The sequence below is a fragment of the Lycium barbarum genome, chromosome 2 (assembly GCF_019175385.1).
Source record: "Lycium barbarum isolate Lr01 chromosome 2, ASM1917538v2, whole genome shotgun sequence".
Classification (NCBI taxonomy): Eukaryota; Viridiplantae; Streptophyta; class Magnoliopsida; order Solanales; family Solanaceae; genus Lycium; species Lycium barbarum.
This window is the reverse complement of record NC_083338.1, coordinates 134,200,908-134,226,405: the sequence shown is the minus strand read 5'-3', so window position 1 is coordinate 134,226,405 and position 25,498 is coordinate 134,200,908. Positions and strand designations below refer to the sequence as shown.

At 33.7% G+C, this 25,498-nt stretch overlaps 1 protein-coding gene across 1 annotated transcript; it reads right to left on the bottom strand.

Annotated features, from left to right (window-relative positions):
* Positions 1-18,287: 18,287 nt before the first annotated feature.
* Positions 18,288-25,130, bottom strand: LOC132628950 (peroxidase 12-like). Its single transcript, XM_060344702.1, has 2 exons — positions 24,975-25,130; positions 18,288-18,740 (listed from the first exon to the last, which is right to left on the bottom strand). Exons 1-2 carry the CDS (start codon positions 25,128-25,130, stop codon positions 18,288-18,290), a joined length of 609 nt encoding a protein of 202 aa, XP_060200685.1.
* Between the last annotated feature and the right edge of the window lie 368 nt (positions 25,131-25,498).

Genomic DNA, 25,498 nt, shown 5'->3' with positions numbered 1-25,498 from the left:
CCATATCATATTGAACCCGTAGCTCAAAAGCTACATCCGCCTCTGACTTTCATATTTCTTGAAATAATTTAATTAATTAGTATCTTATAAAAAATGATAAAATCGAAATTGAAGTCGGATAGAGAGGCATGTAATATTAACTTAGACTTGCCTATATAAGTTTGCCAAATGTTTCCTAACGTTAGGCAAGAAATCTCTAAGAAGATGATGTATGTAAGAAAGAAACTATGAATGGAGTGTGAGGGCCATGTGATAATGTTGGGGAGTTGGAGGGCTTTTTGTTACCCACGCTGAAAATGATGAGCGCCAGTGAAGGTGATGCCGCTGGGGACTTTACGTATTAGAAAAAGATGCCATTACCTATTATTTCCTTTTGTCCATATTATACAGTAGCGTTTTTAGCTTGAATACACTCTTTAAAGAATCACTTATCCTTTTAAAATAATAAATGTTTTCACTAAATTATTTATAATTAAATATTACTCATAATTAAATATATTTTTTGATTATGTAAAAATTTACTTATCTATATACAAGTAAATAAAAAGAAAAAAATAATTAACACCTTCTCGATTATATTAAAATTATTTATTTTAAACAAAATATAAAAGCTAAAAGTATCATATAATATGAATGGGAAGTGAACATTTAACATTTGAGGGGTTTCGCTGTAATGGGTTCACATGGAGGTGGGCAAATCAACAATTCATGTGGGGGCCAAATTCACAATTATGTCTTCTAAAATGATAGGTATTTAAGTGCTTTTAGAATAAAGGCAGGAAATAATGCAATTCCAATTAGTAAAGTATTTATGGTCCACATTTTGGTTTGTTTGTAGGGTTACTATAGTTGAAAGTAACAGTTTGTTAATGGCCAACTTGTTTCATCATTTTTTGCTTTTACGCTTTTCGTTGTGTGAAAAGCCTTTAGTTAAGAGATTATATTCACTTTATTTGCTTCTTAATTAGGCTAGTCATCATTACCACAAGAATTACTTTAACATGGATAGAAATCCACATTTGAATTCTTGCTAATTTTTTTAACAAAAGATGGGCAACTTTATTTCTACTTTGTCTAGTTCACATTGTAAAATAATGCATGAATTATGATATCGATGTTCTTTATTCATGCTTATTATTGTTGTTGAAATATCTAGATTTGTCGATGTGAAGCAATAGTTAATTCTAAACAAATAAGTTATAGTGAAAATTACTCGATTGCTTGATTGTTCAACAAATAAGAAATTTCAAATGTTTCCAGATGCTTCATTCACACGGGTGTGGGAGACTGGGAGTATATAGTTGTCTAGTATAAGAAAAGACTAAATTGTCCTTCAGTCAAGAATACAAATCACAACCTATATACTAAAAAGTCAAGTGGTAAAGTTGCATACACCGGATTCTAGTTAACTTTTTTATATTGTTATGCAGTACGTTTTCCATCTGCCACCTATGGAAGGTGAAAAGAAATAATTTTGCTTTTTTTTTATGTTCATATATTGGTTAATAATGTTCTAGTTTTGATCTTTTGTTAATGTGTTGATGATCGTTACGTTGAATTTAGTCCTTTGGTAATATATTGAAAAATTGACACATGCTATTGTGTCAGTATTGTAGTATATGCGATGTTTTAGCGTTTGTATTATATTTGGTGAATGTTTGTTTGTACTTTGTGATATGTATGCTGTTTGGTTTAGGATTGTGTTTTGTGATATTTGGAGGTTTAGATTGTCTTTGGTGGATGTTTGGAGGTTTGGTGGATGTCTGTGCACGTTAGGAATGTTGTTTGTTTATTGTCAACTAGCGAATTCTCGTTGCACTTCGCGCGATTGGGAGAAACACCTAATAAAAAAACAATTATTCATAAATTTAGTTAAAAAATAATTCAACTTTATGAATACACAATTCTCTTAGTCTAATATAATTATTCATGTATCTAAGGACTCGATTTTTTTTTTTCTGATTAGATTGTATAACTTTTATTCACAATGAACTTTTCTTCTATTCAAGTAAAAGAAAAGAAAAAAAGGTTATGAAGGAAAAAGTAATGAAACCAAAAATAAGAAGGAAAAGAGAGAAGAAAACCCTCAATTCCCTTTCCTTTTATTAATTTTTTCATTTCATTATTCTCCTTTTTCTTTTTCTTTCCCTTCCTTAATCTTTCACTCAATCGACCTCCTCCCCATCCTTTGTAATCTTTTTCATTTCCTTTTCTTTTTTTTCATTCTATTAATCTGCTACTTCCTTTGATAATTTTTTCCTCCCCATCCTTTGTAACCTTGTTCATACTTACATTTACAAATCTCTAATTTCCCCTACTTTTTTATAAAATACACAATAAATGTTACTCCTATTTAGAGAAAAGTAACTCTCCTAGAGAGAGATACATCCAAGTTCCAAAAAGACAAAAGATCATAATTTTTTTCACCAAAAGCATTTAAGATATGTTTTCTTTTAACATAATTAGTTCGGAAAAAGGATGAATAACAATTTTATGGAGCTTTTCCAAATTCAAAAGATTCGCGCGTTACAGCGGTGAACGTAACAAAATATTACGGCCGCCTGCGTTCGGTCTGTTTTTTGAGCAAGAATCACAGCCTTACCTTATCTTCACCCCTACTTAAGATTCCATTCATAAGGCGCATTTTTTGTTGTCGTGAGGTTTCTTCTTAGGAGTACTGCCATTTTACAACCAAGATATTAAGTTTTCATGCTTTTGTTTCTATTTAGCACAGTTAGGTAACTTACAATTATAAATATCTATTTTCTTCCCCTGATTCACTATAAAATATATACTCAAATTTTACTTCTACTTCGTTATTTTTGTCACTTGTCTTATAAATAGAGAAAAGTAACTCACTAAAAAAGAGATATTTCCAAGTTCCAAAATAGCAAATAACCGAAAGACCAAAAGAAAATAGAGCATCTCAAAAAATGTTCATGGCACGTGATCGATATATGACAACAATCATTTTGAAGAAAGTTAAGGAATTACACCTAAAGTAACAATGTTCTAGACAAACAAATTATAAAAGATAAAAAACACGAAAAGGGAAAAAAAGATTCAAAAGGGATTTTTATGTCCTCCATATTGAATCGGCGGTACGAACACAAAAACCCATTACGAATGGAAAGAGGGATTACATATGGTAACTTGCAAGTGAGAGAAGCTAGCGGAAGAAAAGGAGGTTAATTATGTTATGGAGATTAAAAGACAGGACCCTTGGAAGAGGAACACTGATTATTATCAGAAGATTAAGTAGCCGTTTGGCCATAAAAATTATTCATTTTTTTTCGGAATTTTTTTTTTACTTTTAGGCGTTTGGCCATAAATATTCGGAATACAACTTCGGAGTTGTATTCTGGAATACCAAAAATAAGAAAAACTTGTTTTTCAATTTTTTTTCCACCTTTTTCACCTTTTTTACGCTATATTTCACCAAAAACTACAATTCAAAAACTATGGCCAAACACAACTCCAACTCCAACTTCAAAAAAAGCAATTTTTTTTTTTGGTATTTATGGCCAAACGGCACCCAAAAGACACGTTTTTTTGTTTTTTCTTCTCAAGCAAACAAAGGAAAAATTGAGGCAAAGGTAAAAACAATTAACAAATCAGATATATATGAATCCTAAAAAATAATTTTTGATGGAGAAAATGGATTAAAAAAATACCAATAAAAATACAATAGTTAAAAGTTAAAACCTATAAGCAATTTCAAAGTCCTTCCTCTGCATTATAAAAAGATTAACAACCAGTACGTGTTCATAACCACAACCAGTGGGTGCATTAAAAAAAGAAACATTACACAAATACTAATTTTCTTCTGTGTTTTCTAAAAGTGGGGAAAAATTTAAAAGATGGAAGATTGAAATGAGACAGACATATATCAAGATCATATCGAAGTAGCACTTCATTACAAAAAAGGTACAGGATACGGAGTCGATATATGATAACTTCATATTTCACCATGAAAAAAGAAGTATTATAAAAAGAATTATTAAATTTAAATGAAAATCGATTAAAATAGGAGGATAAAAAATGAACACACCTCAATCCTCACGAGTGATTGCGGCCAGTTGTGAATAATTCTACTGGACTTTGAAGTAGAATGCAAAATTTGAAGGCCATTGGGGTTTTTTGTTTCCTAATAGAAAGTGAATTGTTAAGGACTTCTAGTAAGTAGTATTTTTACCGTAGAAAAGAACGTAGAATTTGCCTCCTAATTGGTCACTGTTCGCCAAACCTCAGTAAGTGAAGAGGTGCCTTTTCAGTAAGACTTTGTGTTTTGTTAAGTAATTAATGGGAGAAATAATTTAAATAGAAGGAAAAAATACAAAAAAAAAAAAAAAAAAAAAGAAGAAGAGAAAAAACATAAATGTAATTCCTGTGTTTAGGATGTGTCACGTCACCGGCCTTTGTCCTGCAATTATATAGATATATAGATTTGTAATTGACATGTCATGTGATCAGCAACTCTATACGTTGTGGTTGAGCTCGACTCAGCTGGGCTCGGGCTCATATTGACGCGCGGGCCTAATGGTCATCGTAGTGATCTGTCACCGCCTCTAAACGTTGAGGATTATCCCAATCAAAAAATGCGCGGATTGCCATTCATATAGACTGGTCCTTAATTTTTGTCCCTCAAATCGGCTTTAATTCTGGCCCCTCCTTCTCATTTAATGAAAATTTGTGGGCCAAAGTATCCTTATTCACTGGTCTATGAAACCAAAGATTCGGGTTCGAACCCGAGCAGAAGAAAAAAAATCGCAAGGCATAGTTCTATAGTATCCTAGAGACTATGCCTTAAGGCATACTTTCTATGTAGTTTCTTTTCCAGCATAGCTTTGTAGGATAACTTAATTTCTACAGAGATATGCCGGACAAGGCATACTTTACATAGGAATTATGCCTTAAGGCATAACTTTTGCCCGAATAGACATAATTTGCTATAAAATCTTGCCTTGTAATTTCTTTTCACTCTGGTAGAAATCGAACCTAGAATCTCAGAGATATTTTCGGCCACTTAAAATGCCGAAGGGTAAAAGTTCTAAGACCAGGATTTGAGGGGCAAAAATTAAAGACCACCCCGAAATAGGGCATTTGTGCGAACGACACACTTTTCTTAGGCCACTAAAAATATACCATCTATACTCTACATAATAGTCACCTCTATATGATCATTTTACTGTAATATAATAAGTTTTCTTTGAAATTGATTTTTATGTTGAATTTTTTCTCTATAACTACATTTTAGATATAATAACAACATTCAACAGATTACGTATGATTAAACATTCACAACTTGTTGAATATTTTTTATATATAACAGTAAAATAAAATTTAGATGTTCAATGTTGTTTTAGATGTATAATATTCAATTTATAAAAGGCAAAAAACAATCGAAACAATTGATGTTATGGAGAGATTTGATGACTAGAAGTCCAAACTAGTAATAATAGCAAAGGATACTAAGTTTATGCCACTTGATAATTCCTAGACCAGGAACGAAATTGATCATAACATATTGAATACGGTACACCCAACAGAAGGTTTTTAACTGCTCAACAAACCATAATAACTTCAGTTAATTATTAAAAGCCAAATTCAACACCCAATTAGGTGCCTCAATTTTTGCCAGTATAATTTATGACAAGGTGCCATCGACGCAAATCCATTGACCCACAAAGAGAGCAGTGCAGTTGAGGTTTGGATTGATAGCTCTAAACACATCGTTGGCCAAACTAAACCTTTTGGCAATGCGGAAACATGAGTCTATACTCCTCACCTTCACCACCTTCAAACATTCTAGTTCTCTTCCTGCACTTGGACTTGGACTCCCTGTTTCAACAAAATCAATTGGTCAATATAAAAAAGACAGATTCAAAATTTGAACCTAATATATGCATACGCTAACACACCCACACAAAATTAAAAAAAAAAAAAAAAATCGAGCCAAAGGCAATTAGTACGCGTGCACCATTAGCCGTTTATGTTGGATTGGACTCTCTAGCAATGTGTATTAGAAGAATGAGTAGTATTTAGGGCTTTGAACGGTGTAAAACACTTTCTGTATGAAGGAAATAATTTTTGAAGATTTTTCTTGCGAACTTCTTTTATGAACGAATAGTTTCTGGCGAAAATTATTCTGAAAGTTGCACTTGTTCAAACAAGTCATATCCATTAAATAAAAGTAGCCACATATTTTTATACACTACTATAAAGCAGGAATTACCGATGGAGAAATTCTGCTGCTAAATAACATATATTCGCTAATCCTATGTAGCCATGAATTATAAGAAAAAAAAAATTAGGTACGAGCAATTTAGCAACAAAGTTTGTAGCTAGTTTCATTATTTTTTAGAGATAAAAATTGTTCGTCGCTAATTTTTTTTTGGTTGCAATGACGTCCATAGAAAATGAAATAGAAGGAGCAAGTCAAGTCTTACCAAAAGAAACGACTTGGCATTGAGCCAAAGTGCTGAAGAGAAGAAGCAAGAGGATCATGAAAGTCAAGGCGTTGAACATATTAGCAACTCTCTCATTTGCCTTGGCCATCTTTTTATCTCCTCTAATGTTTTTATTTTCTTCTTAAAAAATATAGCTAAATTTTTTGATGTGATGTTCAAAACAAGTAGCCGTGAGAATATATAAGGGGAGTTCCAAGAATAAGAACAAAAAGGAATTAGTCTCAAATTCAAATTGCATTCGGCGTTTAATTTCAAGAAGACAAGTAATACAGCCGGCAATCGGCAATTGGGTGAATTGTACAAAAGAATGAAACAAAATGATTTTATGAGAACAAAAAAAATATCTTACTCTACCTAAAAAACATTAATTTGGTTGGATAATGAGTGATTGACATCAGTAAGCCATAAAGGAAAAATTCTAATATTTCAAAAAGAATGTACAAACTCAGAAATAAGCTAAATTAAATTGATCAAAATTAACATGCTAATAGGACAGATGAATTTTCATTCACAACAGGCAGAAACTCAACCAACACTTTTCTTGGGATTGTTTTTGCAGCTGCAGTATATCACACCTGGAATGAAAAAAACACGTGAAGATTTCAACAGAAGAGAAGAGCTAAGGAAGCAAGGGTTAGAGAAATAGTTTTAATGCTTCATATAGTTGGCCAAAACTGTAAATGAAAAAGAGTACTAGATACTTTAAATAGTTATCCATGTTAGTCTTAATGTGAATACAGAAGGACACCGCCCAATTCATCCTCAAAATGAGCTGTGGGTAGTTAACAGTGTATAGGATTACGCAAAGTTTATTTTTGTAAGATCCTGTCTCTAGAATCTGTAGACACATGATTTTTTGACTCTTTCAGGAATTTTTCACTGTCTTAGTATCTGATTTTTCTTTTTAGTCTAATCTTTGACATTTTAACTTTTATTTCATTTTTAGTAGGTTTGTTTGTGGAGATGAAAAAGGACAAAAAAAAACACTATTTTTAGAGTACAAGTTTTGTATTTCGAAGAAAGAAAAATTAAAAAAGTAGGTTTCTTTTAATCTAGCTTTTTATTTAATTACTTATTTTTTGAATTTTCCTTAATCTAGTTATTTATTTTTTTGCATAGATTTGATTTAAAAGTAGTTGATTAATATATTTATTTTGATATTTTCTTATATCGTTTTAATGGATAAAAAAAAATCAAAAATCGGACCAATGATAGCCATATACCATGCATGATCAGCCGCAATAGCTAAAATCCTAAGAGGTAGCCGCCGTCTAAACACACCAAAAATTCTCGGCTCCGGCACATCAAAGGGATACGCACATACTAGTATAGGTCCTATAGGATAGCTCCACAAATATATACATATAACACCTTCATCATCAAGGAGGATTCACGAATAATACATAGTACCTCTTTTCGACGGCCAAAAACACCATGTATAGTAAAAGACCACCTCTGTCACCTAAGGCCTCATTGAAACAGCCCCTTTAACCAGCCAAAAGTATCCATAAAACTAGCTGAAAAAATAATCCCAAATACCACTTACGACGAAGCAGAACACTTTTTCTCAGTTTCCCGGTGAGGTTCAAGGGAGTTCGAGGTCGCAAAGTTAAGGTTCCGGTTCAAGTTTTTGTTTGGTCGACAAAGTTCCAAAATGCAAAGGTGTTAAAGGTCCAATCTTTACTTATTCTTGATTAGTACATGAAGTTCCATGGTCAAAATTATGCATTTAATTGAAATTCGGCATTTGCATGAGATTTTGTACTAAATGATTATGTTATTTTTCTCCAGATTCGTATGTTTAATAGTGTATACGTTTGCCTTGTGTTTGTGAAGTTTCGTGCCTGCAACCTCCTCTGCAATTCACTTTCTGTCATGGAGTACTTAATGCTCTCAGTGTTTTATATAATATGAATTTAATAGTAATTTCATGTTTGTTAAACCACTCATGCACCGTGTTCTTAATTTTTGAAACTACTACAAGTATTCTCGGATTAGTCAAATCATATTGAATGAAAATGATGCTAACAAATTAAAAATTAATGTTCTTGTGTTTTAGTTTTAAAATTATCATCATCTCTTGCCTCAACTTGGATTCAATAATCTCAATATATAATGATTACATCTCAATCCTAAGCAACTGGGGGTGGATCATGTAAATTCTTCATTGGTTAGTTATTTCATTTAATTTAATCTATTTTGTACCGTGAAGATATTTCATAAATTGAACAGTTTTTGTTGACGTGACCATTGCCATTGTGGATTAGGTTTTTCTAACTAATTATTTCTGAGAATATCAAAGTTTTGTTTAATTAGTTGGCTTTATTCAGCAATTGTTGCTCTAGAAATTCCTCGTGGCCAGTTGTATAATGTACTATAGTCTTTTAAAGAAAATATGTTAATGCATACTTCTATTTACTTGGAATGTAAAATTGTGACACTTTAGTTTATGATATGCCTTCAAATGTCATTCTTTTTAGTTTTAAAGATTACATTAATAACTACATGAGGACCAATATATCCTTAAGCATGGAACTAAATCAGACAACAATCAGATGAATTTCTAGAAAAGGAATTGAAATTTCAGAAAATGAGAAGGACAACAATAGGTCTTGGGTCTTGAAAAACTCTTTCTATATATTCGTGATGAAAATTTAGGATTTTAGATTAGATAGGCGTTAATCGATGTTACTTTAACGCTTTAACTTGAATTCATGCTAGAAATCTTATCTTGGGTGGATTGGTGAAGCCCTAGGTCGTTTTTTTTTTTCCTCAAGCACTATCTGAAACGCTATAAAAACAAATGAGTTTCTCCTCCCCGAACTGCCCTTTTATTTTACGCATTTCTGGGTCACACAGGCCAAAATTTAGCGTCGCGCCACGGGTCACATGGAGCCTGCGCGGCAAGGGGGATTATCAGAGACTCGATTCTGCATTGTTGACCCAAATTTAGCCTGCTACGTGTGGCATATCGCGACAGAGTATTTTTTCGAGATCAAATTGCTGCTACACTAGCCTTCAATAAAAAGGTCATAATTTCTGGTAAGATTATCATAATGACGAGCGATTTAACGTAGTGGAAACTAAACTCAGAGAGCATTCATTTGATATTTATTGTTTGAAGTTAGGACATGTGTGGCTAAAATTCTTTTCATCCCTAAAACAATTTCAATTTATTCCAAACTACTTCGCATCTACTAAACATTGATCCCTACAACCTTCCAAACATAAGATTTAGATATCACACACCTTAATCACTTCAATCACTACCTTTACAATCTATCAGAATTAGTTTCTTTACCTTTAGAAGATAAGCGTACACTCTACTCTTTTCAAATCTCACCTGATGAGACTATACTGGATTTGTTTGTTGCTTTTATTGTACACCTTAATCACTTTCCGAATTAGTTATAGAATGATATGAGCCTTACAATAATAAGAACAAGCAAATAATTATTACAATAACTTTACCGAAAAATAATAACAATGATAAGTGAAACAGACTTGTACTTGGGGGCCTACTTGACAGACAAAATAAATGGGTTGACTTGGTCCAGCCCATCATTGACTCACCCATTGGATAACCATTCATGTATAGAGAGTCTATTCAATCATTTAGAACTTGTAGGAGCAGCTATTAGTAGGTCTCCTAAACATGTGATGGATAGTCTTAGGCCTCATTTGTTTGCACTTATTGGAAGTCTAAATCTGAATGGTTCAGACCTTAAGCCATTAAGTGCATTTGTTTGCATTAAGATCTAAACACTTATTGGGTCTGAATAGGTCTTTTAAAATCTTGAACCAAATCTTAATATCATTAAGAAGTATTTTTGTATGGAACTTTTTTATCACCAGCTCCAACCCCAACCCTCCACCTCAACCCCACCCCCACGCACTCTCCACTCCAACCCCACCCATCAACCATAACCCCACCACCCACCCACCTTCCACTCCAACCCCCCACTCTCCACCACCCCCACCCCACCACCAACCCCAATCCCACGCCACACCACCCAGCCCCACTCCCTACCACCAACCCCTACCCCATACCACCCACTCCCAACTACCACCACCAACCCCACCCCACCCCACTCCCTACCAACCCCACCATCAACCCCTACCCCACACCACCCACCCCCACTCCCCACTACCCCCACCTCCCACCACCAACCGCACCCCCACTCCCCACCAACCTCATCCCCACTACCTCCCACCCCTCACCCCAACCACCCACTCACCCCTTCACCCCCACTCACCACCCACCACAACTACAAAACATCTCCACCATTACTAGTGAACATAAATGTTTCATTTTTTTAAAATCAAACAATATTTTATTTTTTATTATTTAGTTACTTTGTAATTTGAATTGTACATTTATTATGTTTAAATAAATGCATTATGCACATTCAGATATTGAAAAACAAATAGCCTTAATCATTCAGTGTTCAGACCTAGAAACAACATCTTAATCATTCAGACGTGCATTCAGATTCAGACGTCTTAATCTTAATGAAAACAAATGAGGCCTTAGGCTACCTATTTGGGGGCTTTGGCCCAATCTTTCCAGACCAATTCTGGAAATCCTTCGATTCTTTGATTACAAGGTTTTGAAGATTTAATACAATATTCTAATGGCATAAGTATAGTGAATGAAGTGGCTATAGAAGACGAAAGAACGTGTTTATCGAAGCGATTCAATATTTTGATAATAGATCACCAATGAAATAAATACAAGTCACTTTTATTTACTAGATTGACATATTTAAATCCTATCGAATTTTGCTAATATATTTTTCATAACAAACATATATATGTGAAATTAAATTACTATGCACTCTGGATACCATTTTTCACAATAACTAGAAACACGAATTAGAGAACAAAAAATTAATAACATTAAAATAGAAATAAGGCTTTTCATTTTATATAAAGAAAAATAGTATTTCTCTTTAAGATGATACAAGGTGATAAATTAAGAAGATATCTCATCTTAAAGAAATAAAACCTTTATCCAATCATTAATGGCACATTACTTTGTTGTTGTTGTTGTTGGTGGTGGTGGTGGTGTTGAGCTCTGATCAACTTTTTCAACTTCAATCTCCTTTTCAACTTCACTGGATATCAAACTTACAAAATTATAAAAATTCAACAGATCTTTTCCTTCTACACGTATTTTACCATCCTCCCAACATGCCATTAAAATTGATTCCATTTCTGTGAATTTGCTCTCCAGACCCCGTTTCTGAAATTCTTCTTTATTCTTAGCAATAATTTCTGCAAGGAGTTTCTTGCTCTCATTCTTATCCATTGTCTTGTTGCTGTAGACTTAACACTGAGTATTATTGCACAATTTCACACCTTCCTTCAAATAGCGTTATTTATAGGTTAAAATGACATTCAACTATGGTAAGAGCATAATCTTCTTAATTGCTAAGATAGATTATTAGAATCTTTGCTATATTTAATTACTTACTAAAATTCATGTTATGCAATAGATTATTAGAATCTTAGCTTATATTCAATCACTTACTAATATTTCATTTTTTTGGTTTTCCACCCGATGTGCAGTATCCACGTGTAGGTGGATTATATCAGAATTCGAGCCACTTAGGGCCTGTTTCTGGGGAAAGCGCTCCCTACCAAGAATTTTTTCATATTCGGAGCTACAATTATGCAATTTGCGTCAACTTTCCAAACCTTTAATGAAAAAAATATCAAAATTTAGATGCATTTTAAAGTTAATTTTAAGATTATCTTTGAGTTGTTAAATTGTGATCTCGTGCAAGGACAAATACTCAAACCACTTTAAATTTAAAAAAATTCGTAACATCACAAAAAAATGAACTTATATTTACTACTCTATGAGAAAAATATTATAACTTTCATATCTCAATCACTTAATTTTAGATTTCTCAATGCTAATAATAATTTAGGATGCCTAATCGTAAATTACCTTTAGCGAGCGTATGCTGATATCTCTAACCTTAATTTGAAAAGGAAAAAAAGCGAAAGAGTGAAATCAACATATTCTGATTTTAAGAGACTGCTTTTATCTATCTATAAAATCACAAACTAGATAAATTAAACCAAACTAATCCAAAATCGATCGAACTGACCAAATAGCCAAGTGTATATATTAATTATAATCACCATATGTTGAATAATAATTTTAAAAATCAATGCACCAACTATTTTCAAATTTTAATGCTATCATTGAACATAGTGTTAAGACATGAAAATAACTTATATGTACATATTTTGGTCCTTTTATTTGAAAGGATGCCGACTTTGTGACATATAAACAAACATTTTAAATAGTAAATATTTGAGCAATCAAAATTAACTAATTGAGCTAATGAAGTTTAAATTCTTTTTCCTCACAAGACTATTTAATATAAGTTCCTTCTTATCTTATTGCTTACAATTCTAAAATTGTCACGATCCAAATATCACAGTCGTGATGGCACCCACACTAACCCTTCTGGTGGGCGTACCATCCCATTATACCTTACTTAATCAAATTACGAATCAACATAAATAATAAGAACAATCATTAATAAGTCTAAATCATATCATAAATACCAAAAGTGCGAAAAGTACAAAGTCATAATACATCCCCCAAGAATTGTAGTCACAGTACAGGAACGACTAGTCAAATCATGTCTAAGAGTAGTACATAAGTCTGAGTACATGAGAAACACTGTCTAGTGGAATGAGTAATAGACAGTAAAAAGATAGACTCCAGGTGTTGCAGGTAGGCAGGTAGTTGACCCTCAGAATCTCAACAGAAGTAGCCTCAAGGCTAGAACCATGGTTTTGATAAGGATCCCGGCTCAAACTCTGCACTCAGAAAAAGTGCAACAAGCTCAGTATCAGTACACACACGTACCGGTAAACTTCAAAGGCCGACTAACATTAGTTCACGCATATGAAAATACATAATCAATAAGTCAACAGGTAGACAACAATAACCATCAAGAGTTACAGAATATCACAAAACCAGGTGAAGCCTAAGGCTAAGCTCCTACACCACAAGTCTATCAAGTCCTCAATAATTTCTCAAAGTAACCACAACAATCCAGTCAATCGATGTATGATGTGATAATGAGACATGCAATGCAAATGAGATGGATGTCGTGCAATGCAGTGGCCAATAACTCAAACCTATAAATACATGCTACAGACGGAATCTCGACGTCTCAATAGTCATGACCCATGGGGGACCAACGAAGTCCATGTACCGTCACCGTATAGCCTGACTTTACCGCCATACGGTGACCCTGCCACTACACATCCGCATATACCTCGGATCGATAGCAACATCAATATACTTTTATCTTTCTCTTTCTTTCTTTTCAAACATTTCCATAACCTTTTTCCATCAAAGTATTCCACAATTCCTTTATCAAACTATTTCCATCATGTATGAATGTATGTATGCAAGAATGAAAAATCATTGCAATCAACACAAATGAATATGCTATAAAGATCACGAAGCACCATAAGTCAATCAATTCTTCCATGAATCATCAATCGTCATGGAAACGTATCAAATATCAAGCCCCAACTACTACACATAAGTCTATCACATCCCACTCCTCCAAATCATGTAATCAAATACACCACATGTCAATCAATGCATAAATAATTGTGACAAGCCCACATAATCAGAAATAATACCAACCTAATTGGATCACAACTACACACCATGTGTGAAGACCCATCATGCTTTCCCGTCAATACTACGTAAAATATACTAATGGCTAATCAAAGTTTAACTAAAGTAAGTCATAACCTACTTCGATGCCGAGCACGAGCCTCGAATCGTTAAATTGGGCCTTCTCCTTCTGGAGTGCTTCTAAATGCTCAAAGTCTAACAATTTAATGATCTACATCTACATTAGACTACGAATCCAATGATATAAATACTGCTATACTTTTAGAAAACCCCAAATTACCCTAAAGGTGAGTACGACTTTACAAGGGTAAGACGAGACATTATAGGTTGGGAAAGGTCTATCCGAAGTTTAATAAGTCAAATTACTCATTATCAACGCCCATTAGTACCTAATTAGCCTCAATTTCATCAATAAATGAAAACCCCCAAATTAGAAAGGAACCCTAATTTCCATGACTTTGATTCTTGAAATAAAGGAAGATTCAAGCCTAGAAGCTAATTACTCAATGATTAGATAGTAGAAATCAATAAATAAATCAATACAACCCAGTTAGATTAAGAGATTTATAGGCAACATCCCAGAGTTCATAAACTCATCTCCCCAAATAGCTCATAACTACCATAGATTCCATTCTTAATCATAAGAAAATCATAAAGAGATGAGTAGGAAGATTCTACCCCAAGAGCTCTGGAAATCGCCCACACAAACACTCTTTAGATTAATAAATTAGGGAACAGAATGAATGATTCGAAGTTGGGAAATAAAAAGAAAGGTTTCTGTTCAGCGATTTCCGCATCCGCGTACACCCCGTCTCGCTTCCGCGAAGAGGGCTCCGCCTCTGCAAAACCACTTAACCATGTCATCACTCATGTCTGCGGGCCAAGTCCCACTTGGGCGGACCCGCAGATGAGAACCAACTCTCGCATAATCGGGACACTAGAAAACCAAAAAACTCTGGTTTTCACCAAGCTCAACCCAAAATCCCGACATCCGTTCGAGACCTCCCCGAAACAAACCAAATGCATCAGACACAACGTAAAAACATGCTATGAACTCAACCGTGGCCTCAGAATTCCCAACGAATGTCATTTTGACCCGGTCAACCCTCAAAACCCCCAAAGTCAAGTTTCCAACCAAGTGCACAAAACGCCCCCGAAAGCTTCGGGAAAAAAACCGAACACCCCATCAAGTTGTAAACGACCCTCCGAACCTCACGGAATCGACAAAATTCCTAAAAAGGTTCGTTTACCCAAAACTCAACTATTAGTCAAATGTTTTCACTTAAAGGTTCTAATTCTCTCAAATCTTATTAACACTCGCCCGATGACCTCGAGAACAGGGTCGACGGGGTAAAATGGTTAAAACGCACATAATGACCGAACGGGTCGTTACAAAAACTGATGCTACGTATGGTGCGAGATTATGCATTACTCTATCTAATCTGCAATAACAAGGCAATGGATAGTGATAGATTAGAAAACTCTTTACAGTCCGTGCATTGAAGAAGCTAAGTCTGGAGAAAAAAAATTAAGGAGATGAATCAATCCTAGAGATATGCTTGGAGTATAATGAATGCACGAACAATAAAAATTTGGTGAATTTCTTTAATATTATAAAGATGTCAAGCAAGAGAAGTTGAAGCTCAAAAAACGAATGTATACATTAATTATCAGCATCTGTTGCATATAATTTAAAAAAGGCAGAGAAGCATATTATATGAAAAATTAATGAAGGAAGGAGTAACTTTTGGTGGGATAACTGGACAGGGAAGGGTGCCTTAGCCGAGCTAGTCCCTAACCAGTCCATTTATTCCAAGACCAAAGTCAAAGATTTTTTTCAGGAAGGACAATGGAACAATGACGAGCTTGCGCAAATAATACCTAGTCACCTGATTAGAAGCATCTCCAGAGTTCGTATAGGAAACAACAACAAAAAGGACATAGCTATATGGGATCCGGGCATAGATGGCAATTTCTCCACCAAGTCAGCATGGGAAATTATCAGAACCCACAAGGAAGAGCAATACATCACTAGCAAGGTATGGCACTCTAAACTCCCATTTAAGATATCCTTTCTTGCATGGAGGATCATCCATAGGAAACTTCCTTTGGATGATACTCTATGCAAGTTTGTTACTAATAGAGCTTGTATGTGTGTCTGCTGCGAACAGGAAAAACACGAAACAAGACACCACTTGTTTATACATAATCCGGTGGCCAAACAGATCTGGAAAACATTTGGAACTCTTTTGGGGATCAACACGCAGCCAACCTGGAGTATCGTAAGAAATTTAGAGAACTGGTGGAAATCCAAAACTAGTAATGAAGTCCACAAAATGACATTACATATCCTCCCTGTGATCATACTTTGGGAAATATGGAAACAAAGATGTTCTTGTAAATATGGCAGTCAAAGGAATTTTTGGCGCAGAGGAATGGAAAATCATATATGGTGGAATCTCAAGATGTCCTTAAAGCAAGCTTTCCCAAAGCTGGAGGTAGCTGGCAGCTGGAGTACTTTTTGTGAACACGTGGAAAAGCTAAGGCCCAGCACCAACTGGAAAATTATATTATGGACTAAACCCGTAGCTGGCAAAGTGAAGATCAACACTGATGGAAGCTGGTCCAGAAACGGAGCTGGCATTGGGGGCATAGTGAGAGATGAGGGAGGCAACCTTGTCATGGCATTTGCGGCAAAAGTGGACAGCAGCAGCAACAATTCGGCAGAGGCAGAAGCAGCCAAGTTTGGACTGCAGCTGTGTGCCCGAAAGGGCTTAACCAACGTTGAGTTAGAGCTGGACTCAAGGCTGATCGCTAATATGATTAGGGGAAGGGGTACAAACAACTTGAAACTCAAGACTGTTATCGACGAAATACTACAAACTATGTTGCAAATGAATTGTAGTGTGGAGCATTGTTATAGAGAAGCCAATCAAGTAGCGGATGGGCTAGCTAAATGGGGCGCTAACAGGGAAGGCACTTTTGTCTTTCAAAACTGGCAACAAATCCCGGGCGTATCAAGAGGAGCATACCATCTTGATAAGTCTCAGATTCCCAGTATGAGAATTAGATATGATAAGGCCAATTTCTTCGTTAGTTAGGCCTATTTTGTATCTTTGCTAGTTCTTATACTAGTAACTTTTGTAGAGTGCCATTGATTTCGATGGTGCTTCATGTAAGTTTTTGCTGAATGAAATAAAATACACATCCAATGATGGATGTAATTAATTAAAAAAAAAATGCACCTACTATTTTCAAATTCTAAAGCTATCATTGAAAATAATGTTAAGACATGAAAATTCACTTATATGTATATATTTTGTTCTTTTTATTTTGAAAGGATGCTGACTTTGTGTCAAATAAACAAATGACTTTGTGTCATATAAACAAACATTTTAAATAATAAATAATTGAGCAATCAAAAATTAACTAATTGAGCTAATGAAGTTTAAATTCTTTTTCCTCACAAGACTATTTAGTATAAGTTCCCTCTCTATGTTATTGCTTACAATTCTAAGAATGATGTTGCGTATGGTCTGAAATTATGCATTATTCTATCTAATCTATAATAACAAGGCAATGAATAGTGTTGAGTCAGAAAACTCTTTACAATCTGTGCTTTCAATAACAATAAAAGATTAATGAAACTAAGTCTGGAGAAAAAAAAAATCAAGGAGATTAAATCAATCCTAGATATATGCTTGGAGAATAATGAATGCACGTGAAAAATAAAAATTTGGTGAGTTTCTAGATATATGCTTGGAGAATATCATAGATATGTCAAGCAAGAAAGTTGTAAAAAGAAATTGAAGTTCAAAAAACTTTCTTTAAGCTCAACATTAAGACCTCAAATGTAGCATTAGAAATCTTGAAGGAAGCATTCATTACCTAACAATAACTATATATCTTCAAGATATATGTTGAAAAATGTGATTATCCCGCACAACAAAGATATAATAATAAGCATTCTGTATTTTTTTAGTTAACAAGTAACACTACTTATAATTAAATGGTGGGTAGAACACAGTTTGAAAAATAATAGAGATATATTATTGTGATTCATGGTATTTCACAACTTTCTAACAATATCTTATTGTTGCGACTTTCCAAAATCTCTAACCTAAATAGTTTCCGATTTAAGTAATTTTGAAAATACAATTCTTGTAACAACCTTGAATTTGATCCGTGTACGAATCTTGCTCCGATGTGAAAAGCTCTTGTCGATTCATGGGATCAATGTAGTACTTGTTATCGAACTTGTTAGGTAATCGGATGTCTAGGACATTCGTGTTCGTGGAGTTTGAGGTGGGACAAGTTGTTTTAAGGTTGTTGGCAAAGGTTTTATCCCTGGATGAATCTTGATTAGGGTAAAGTCTGTCAGTGAAAGAAGTGCAATGAACAATACCAATAGTGTGGCCACCAGAAAGTACAACAACATCTGTGGGGGTGAAGTTTTTTGTGGCAAGTGAAGTTAGAATTCCGCTTCTGTTGAATGAAGGTGGTGGAAGATTGGCTAGGGTTTCATTTCTTGTTGCAAAGTAGAGTCCATCCCTTCTGCCTAATGGTAGATCATAGTCCGGACCACCAGACTGCATTATTATTTATACAATCAAACAACTTATAAGATATCATAAATAGATATTCCCCATGAGTATCAATTTGTAACCTTATAAAAATAATAACCAACTGGTATTAAGAGCCGGTTTGGATTGGCTTATAAGTTGCTTAAAAATTGCTTATAAGCTGTTTTCGGCTTTTTTGAGTGTTTGGCTGGCCAACTTAAAGTCATTTTGTGCTTAAAATAAGCTCCAAAAAATAATTGGGCCCATTTGACTTAACTTATCTAAAGCAGCTTATAAGCTGAAAACAGCTTATAAGCCAAAAAAATATAAGTTAGACTACCTAACTTATTTTTTTTAGCTTATAAGCTGCAAACAGCTTATAGAAATAAGCCCATCCAAACAGGCTCTAAGTTATACTACATTGATATAGTAAAAAAAAAATATGATGTAATGTATAATCTAAATTTATTTATCATACTTATATGGGATGTGATGCATGTTGGTTATATATATATATAGAGAGAGAGAGCTGTCCTGTCAGTATTGATTCCAACTTGGAGCTAACAATCAAAACTTTGCTTTACTGCATTTGTTAATTGTTAGGGAGACCAATTCTGATAGTGTTATATTTGACCAATTAGTTTTATAAGAAAATGGTTATAAATAATAAAGAACAATAAAAGGAAAGAAATGAAATGTTATTAATGTTATGACAGTTTAGCTAAAACTTATTGACATGGACGCTTGAATGCGAACATTATTGGGAAAGGAAACTTGTCAATTATTTGAGGCTGTTGTACTAAAGCTTATTGAATTACTAGTGTACTTGTCCGCGCCTCGCGCGGTGGTAAAAAAATGAATCAAAATATAAATGATTATTAATCTTATAATATTGTGTATAAGTTATTTGATGGGAAAATTTTGTTGAGCAGCATTTTAGATTAAATATGAAAAATTTGAATAAGAGAACCATATATAAAACCCAACATAATTTAGTTCCGGTGCCAGTAAATGAGACTCGAATAAGATAAATATGTATCCAGCGAAGGACCGATGCCAGTATATGTGTTCCGTTATTTGATTTCCTTCCCTTATGTCCATTCTCCGAATTTTGCAGTAAATTTTATTCCATCAGTCGAGTATATAGCCTAGAAAAAAAGAAGTCATTTCATTAGTTCAAGAAGCCATGAATTTAAAATATTTGCAACACCTCCAAAATACTTGCTACTCAGAATCATTCTTGAGAGGAAAACAAACAAAAATTAAAAGAGATAAAGAGATAAAACTCATCTATTCAAGAAAATGGAAAAAAGTATTTAGAAACGATAGAGATGTAGTGTTTTCTTTTGTAATTATTAGAGGAAAAAATGGAAGAAAGGAGCACTGCATTATATTGAGTCTTGAAGCACTAATTATCCTGTTTCATCATCGACATACCGCCTCATTTCATAGACTTACCGCTTCATCATCGACATATCTCACTTGAATTTTTATATGCTATTTTTTTCCTTCTTTTTCAACTATTTACACTTTGAATACCGTAGAGCCTCTTGCTCATGGTTAATGTTGGCGTATATATTTGTAGTGAACTGAGTAGAAAATCTAGCAAATGGCGTAAAAATACCTTGATTTGGTACTTACCTATAGCTCTCCTCACTACCGTTTGGAGCCTATCGATCAGGCTATGAAAATTTATAAAGTTAAGGCTGGTGAATGATTTGAAATTTATTCATAAAATTAATTTATTATTAATGTGAAAAAAACGGCTGGCTTTGGTTTCTTTAGAGAAAGCTAACCGCCAGAAGTTTAATAGATATATATTTTTTTTAATGAGTTAGAAAGTGCTCATAAATTTGCAGGTCAAGATATATCAAGCATTGCATTAGTTTTCCACGTTACATGATAATGTGCTCAATTTGCATATTAATTCATTTGGTGATTATGGTTACTGCTAATTAAGAGAGGTGTGTTATGGAGATGTTTTTTTAAAATAAAATAATTAGGAAAAGTGAGAAAAAAGATAAATAGAAATGGTGGCCATAGAGAGGTGTCGCATCACCTTGCCTATGCCTAGCTTTATATTATATATAAATATAGATTAGTCAATGAAGCTTGAACAAATTTTGAAAGATGTTCCTGAGTTGTTTGTCGACGTATTATTTTTTTCTTTTTGGAAATAGTCGAACAATCTTTATCAAATCGTACTAGTATATCAAATTGGATTTAAGTTTTCAGCACTTATCCAGGTATACAAGGCATAACTCTATATTTTAGATTACTATATCAAAATTGATATGAATAGTTATCCGATTGTCACAAGTCAATTTTATCTGAGGATATAAAATTTATACACCATCAATGCACTTCAAGCAGATGAGTTTCTGAAAAGGAATTGAAATTTCAGAAAATCAGAAGGACAAGAATGAAAAAGACCAGAATAGGTCTTGGGTCTTGAAAAACTCTTTCTATTGTTGACAGAGGTGGAGTCAGGATTCGAAGCTTGTGGGTTCGGGGGTTCTAATTCTTTAAAGTTACTGGGTTCTTAATTAATAATTTGTACATATTTGACAAAAAAATTAATACTAATATATGATTCGGACAAAAGCTACTAGGTTCGGCCGAATCCACACCGGAAGGGCTAGCTCCACCCCTGATTGTTGATGAAAATTTAGATTTTGGATTAGATAGGAATTAATTGGTGTTATGCTAGAAATCTTATCATGGGTGGATTGGTGAAGCCCTAGATTGATTTTTTTTTTCGAGCACTCTCAGAAATGCTGTAAAACAAATGAGTTCCTCTCTCTCCCCGATGTGCCCTTTTATTTTACGCATTTCAGTTCACACGGGCCAAAGTTTAGCCTGTCATATTGCGCGACACATCGCATGGTGCCCGCACAGCAATGGGGATTATATGAGAGTTGATTCTGCACATTTGATCCAAATTTAGCTTGCTACATGTGGCACACAGCGAAGAGTATTGTTTTCGAGACCAGATTGCTACTGTGCTACCCTTGAATAAAAAGGTCAATTTCTTGTAAGATTATCATAATGACGAACGATTTGAAGGGGCGGAAAATAAACCTAAAGAGCTTTCATATTAAGGTTTAGGGTTTAGGGTTTTTATATATATCTCATAGCTCATTTCATTATATGTTGGGAGATATGATCGTTTGAAGTTAGAGTATTACAAACTACTTCCCTCTACTAAACATGCCTACGACCTTCCGAATAGAAAATTTAGGTATCACGCACCTTAATCACTTTTCTTAGTTATAGAATGTTATGGGCCTTACAATAATAAAAACAAGCAAATAATAATGGGAGAATGACCTATATATACATTAGAATAGGATATATTTACAAAATATGACAATACGTTTACAAAACATACCAATAGATTTCGTACAAAACATATACGAAATTTTTTGTTCAAGACTTAAAAATTTCGCTCAAAGTTGTGTATGAAAATGTGTATATCCCGCTCAAAGCTTAAAAATTTTCGCTCAGAATGTTGTGTATGAAAACTGTATGAAATATGTATATCTCGCTCAATCCTTAAAAATTTTGCTCAAATTTTTGTGTATGAAAATGTAAGAAATATGTATATCTCGCTCAAGACTTAGAATTCTCACATTTTTCGTGTATGAAAACAGTAGAAAAATGGTATGAAATATGTATATAACTCTATAAAATATGTCAAAAGGTTATGTTAGGTTTTTGAAAATTTAATACAACTACAACAACATTGTATACAACTTTTATACAAATTTAATACAAATGTTTCTTCTTGTTAAATGTACAAACAGAGAATTAACACTAAAAAGCTAAATTTACGCCTCCCTTTCTTTGATTTGTTGAGCAGGTCTCTGATATGGTAGATCTACTGCTATAGCGTGCAATGGGAAAAAATATTCTTTTAATTCATTGTACCCATGGTGGCCTAACAAGGACAACATAATAACCGATTGCAAATCAATTTCATTTAGTAATCCTCCAACTTTGAAGCCTAATCTGCAGGGAGCCAGCACTGTGCAGAGGTTCAGAAGACAACAATCATGTAATATCGAGTTCAGTTTCAAAAGACAACACAGCAATCACCGTTCTCACTCAACTCAAGCAAATCAGTAGATCTAAGTGCCTCCGCTGGCCGCCGCACTTCCGTTGTCAACCTCCTCCGTCGTTTCCATGTTTCCGACACAACTTCCCACTCCGTCGTTAACCTCCTCCACTCATTAAAAAGGGGAAGATGGAGAGAGATGTTTCCGCCTCTATATTTTTTTTTTCCAGATCTGTTGTGTGAACAGAAGTGGAGGGAAGGGTAGGCTTTTAATTGTTTCAAATCCATTATGTTTCATAATTTTGTTTATATGTTTTGTAAATAAGGAAAAGTATCCTTATGTTTTGTAATATAGCGTCTAAAATAATATTATTAGGTCATTTTTCCAATAATAATTACAACTCTACCAAACATAAATTACAATGGTAAGGGAAATAGACCTGGACATGGGGGCCTACTTGGCAGACAAAACAAATGGGCTAAGCCTGGTCCATTCATTGACTCACCAATTGGTAACCATTCCTATAGAGAGAGTCTATTCACTTTAACGAACTTGTCGAGCAGCCATTTAAATTGGGGCAATTTGCAGGATTGTCCTCGCTGGGGGTGGTCTTTAATTTTTGTCCCTCAAATTGATAGTCTTTAATTTTTTCCCTTCACTTTCGGGTTCGAATTCCCGCTCAGTCAAAAATTTTAAAAGAATTTGCAAGGTAGAGTTTAAATTTGCAAGGCAGAGTTTTGCCTTCAAAACTTCATCTTAAGGCAGAATTTTGCAAGCAAAACTCCGCCTTAAGACAGAATTTTGGCATGAAGGTAACAAAACTCTGCCTTGCATGGGCAGAATTTTGCAAATGTTTGCCTTGTGAATCCAAACATCTGTCTTGCGAAAATTCTTTTTTTTCTTTACGGAGCTGGGATTCGAACCTAGAACCTCAGGTATTAAGTGAAGGACGAAAATCGAAGACCACCCCAAATGAAGGACAATCCGCGCCCAAAAAAAAAAAAGTTTACATAGTAGACTACCTATTTGGGGGCTTTGGCCCAATCTTTCGTGAGCAATTATGGAGATCCTTCGATTCTTTGATTACAAGGTTTACAAGATTTAATACAATATTCAGCTGACATAAGTATAATGAATGAAGTGGATATGGAAAAAAAAAAAAAAAAAAAAAAAGCGTGGACGAACTTTCAGATTACATGTGTGGTGTTGTGAAGTTGGTATTTTATGTAATTGCTATTTGGTGCACAATTTTAGGGTTGCAACTACATATTATGGTCAATGATTATAGTTGGACATTGAATCTAAAAATTGTGTATATTGGGAATAAGTATAGTGCACTATGTGGGTTTGGAAATTTTACGTGTTATAACTAACATATACTAACGCATGCGTTAACTTTGAAGATGGATAGTTCGGTAAATATAAGCTTTTTGATAAGATTATATTTATCTTGAAAATATTAGTATTAAGATTCTTCTTCTCAATGAAAAGTTACAAATACCTACTTATTCTCGGTAATAAGAAATAATTTTACTGATTACTCAAAATTACTTAATTTTCTAAAAGATCGACCAAATACCATGGCCAATCACAAACAGAGCTATCTCCCCACGTATTTCTTCAATACCTAAATTTGAAATTGAGTGATTCTAAAATATGCAAAATCACAAAAGATTGGTCAAACGAGCCCTTAAATGGAGTCGAGATTAAAAGAGCTTTTCAATTATACACACACTATTAAATTCTTTTTATAGAAGCAATTTAACGTTTTGCTGATAGATGACGAATGAAATAAATACAAGTCACCTTTATTTACTAGATTGACATATCTAAGTCCCGTCCAATTTTACTAAATCTTATATATATATATATATATATATATATATATATATATCAATATGCACTCTGAATTAGTTATCATTTTCACAATAACTAGAAACATGAATTTAGAGAACAGAAAAGAATAACATTAAAATAAAAATAGGGCCTTTTCATTTTATATAAAGTAAAAACATTATTTCTCTTTAAGACGATACAAGGTGATAAATTAAGTAAATATCTCATCTTGAAGAAATTAAGTAAATATCTCATTAATAGTGTGCTACTTTGATATTGTTGATGTTGAGCTCTGAGCAACTTTGCCAACTTCAATCTCCTTTTGAACTTCGCTAGTTATCAAGCTTACAAAATTATAAAAATTTACCCGATCTTTTTCATCTACACGTATTATACCATCCTCCAAATATTCCATTAGGATCGATTCCATTTCTGTGACTCTGTTTTCTAGACCCAGCTTCTTAAATTCTTCTTTATTCTTAGCAATAATGCCTGAAAGGTGTTTCTTGCTCTCATTATTCATTGCTTATTGCTATAGACTTAACACAGAATGATATTGCGCAATTTCACACCTCCCCTCAAATAGCATTATTTATAGGTGAAAAGGACATTCAATTATGGTAAGAGTATAATAAAATAAAATATTAGAATCTTTGCTATATTTAATTACTTACTAATCTTTTATATTATTCAATTTACATCAATTTTCCAAAGCTTTAAAGAAAAAAGAATCCAAATTCAAAGGCATTTTAAACAAATTTTAAGATTATCATTAAGTTGTTAAACTGTGATCTCTTACAACGGCAAAAACTCAAACCACTTTAACTTTCAAAATTTCGTAACATCATAAAAAAAAAAAAATTATTAGTCTACGAGAAAAATATTAAAGCT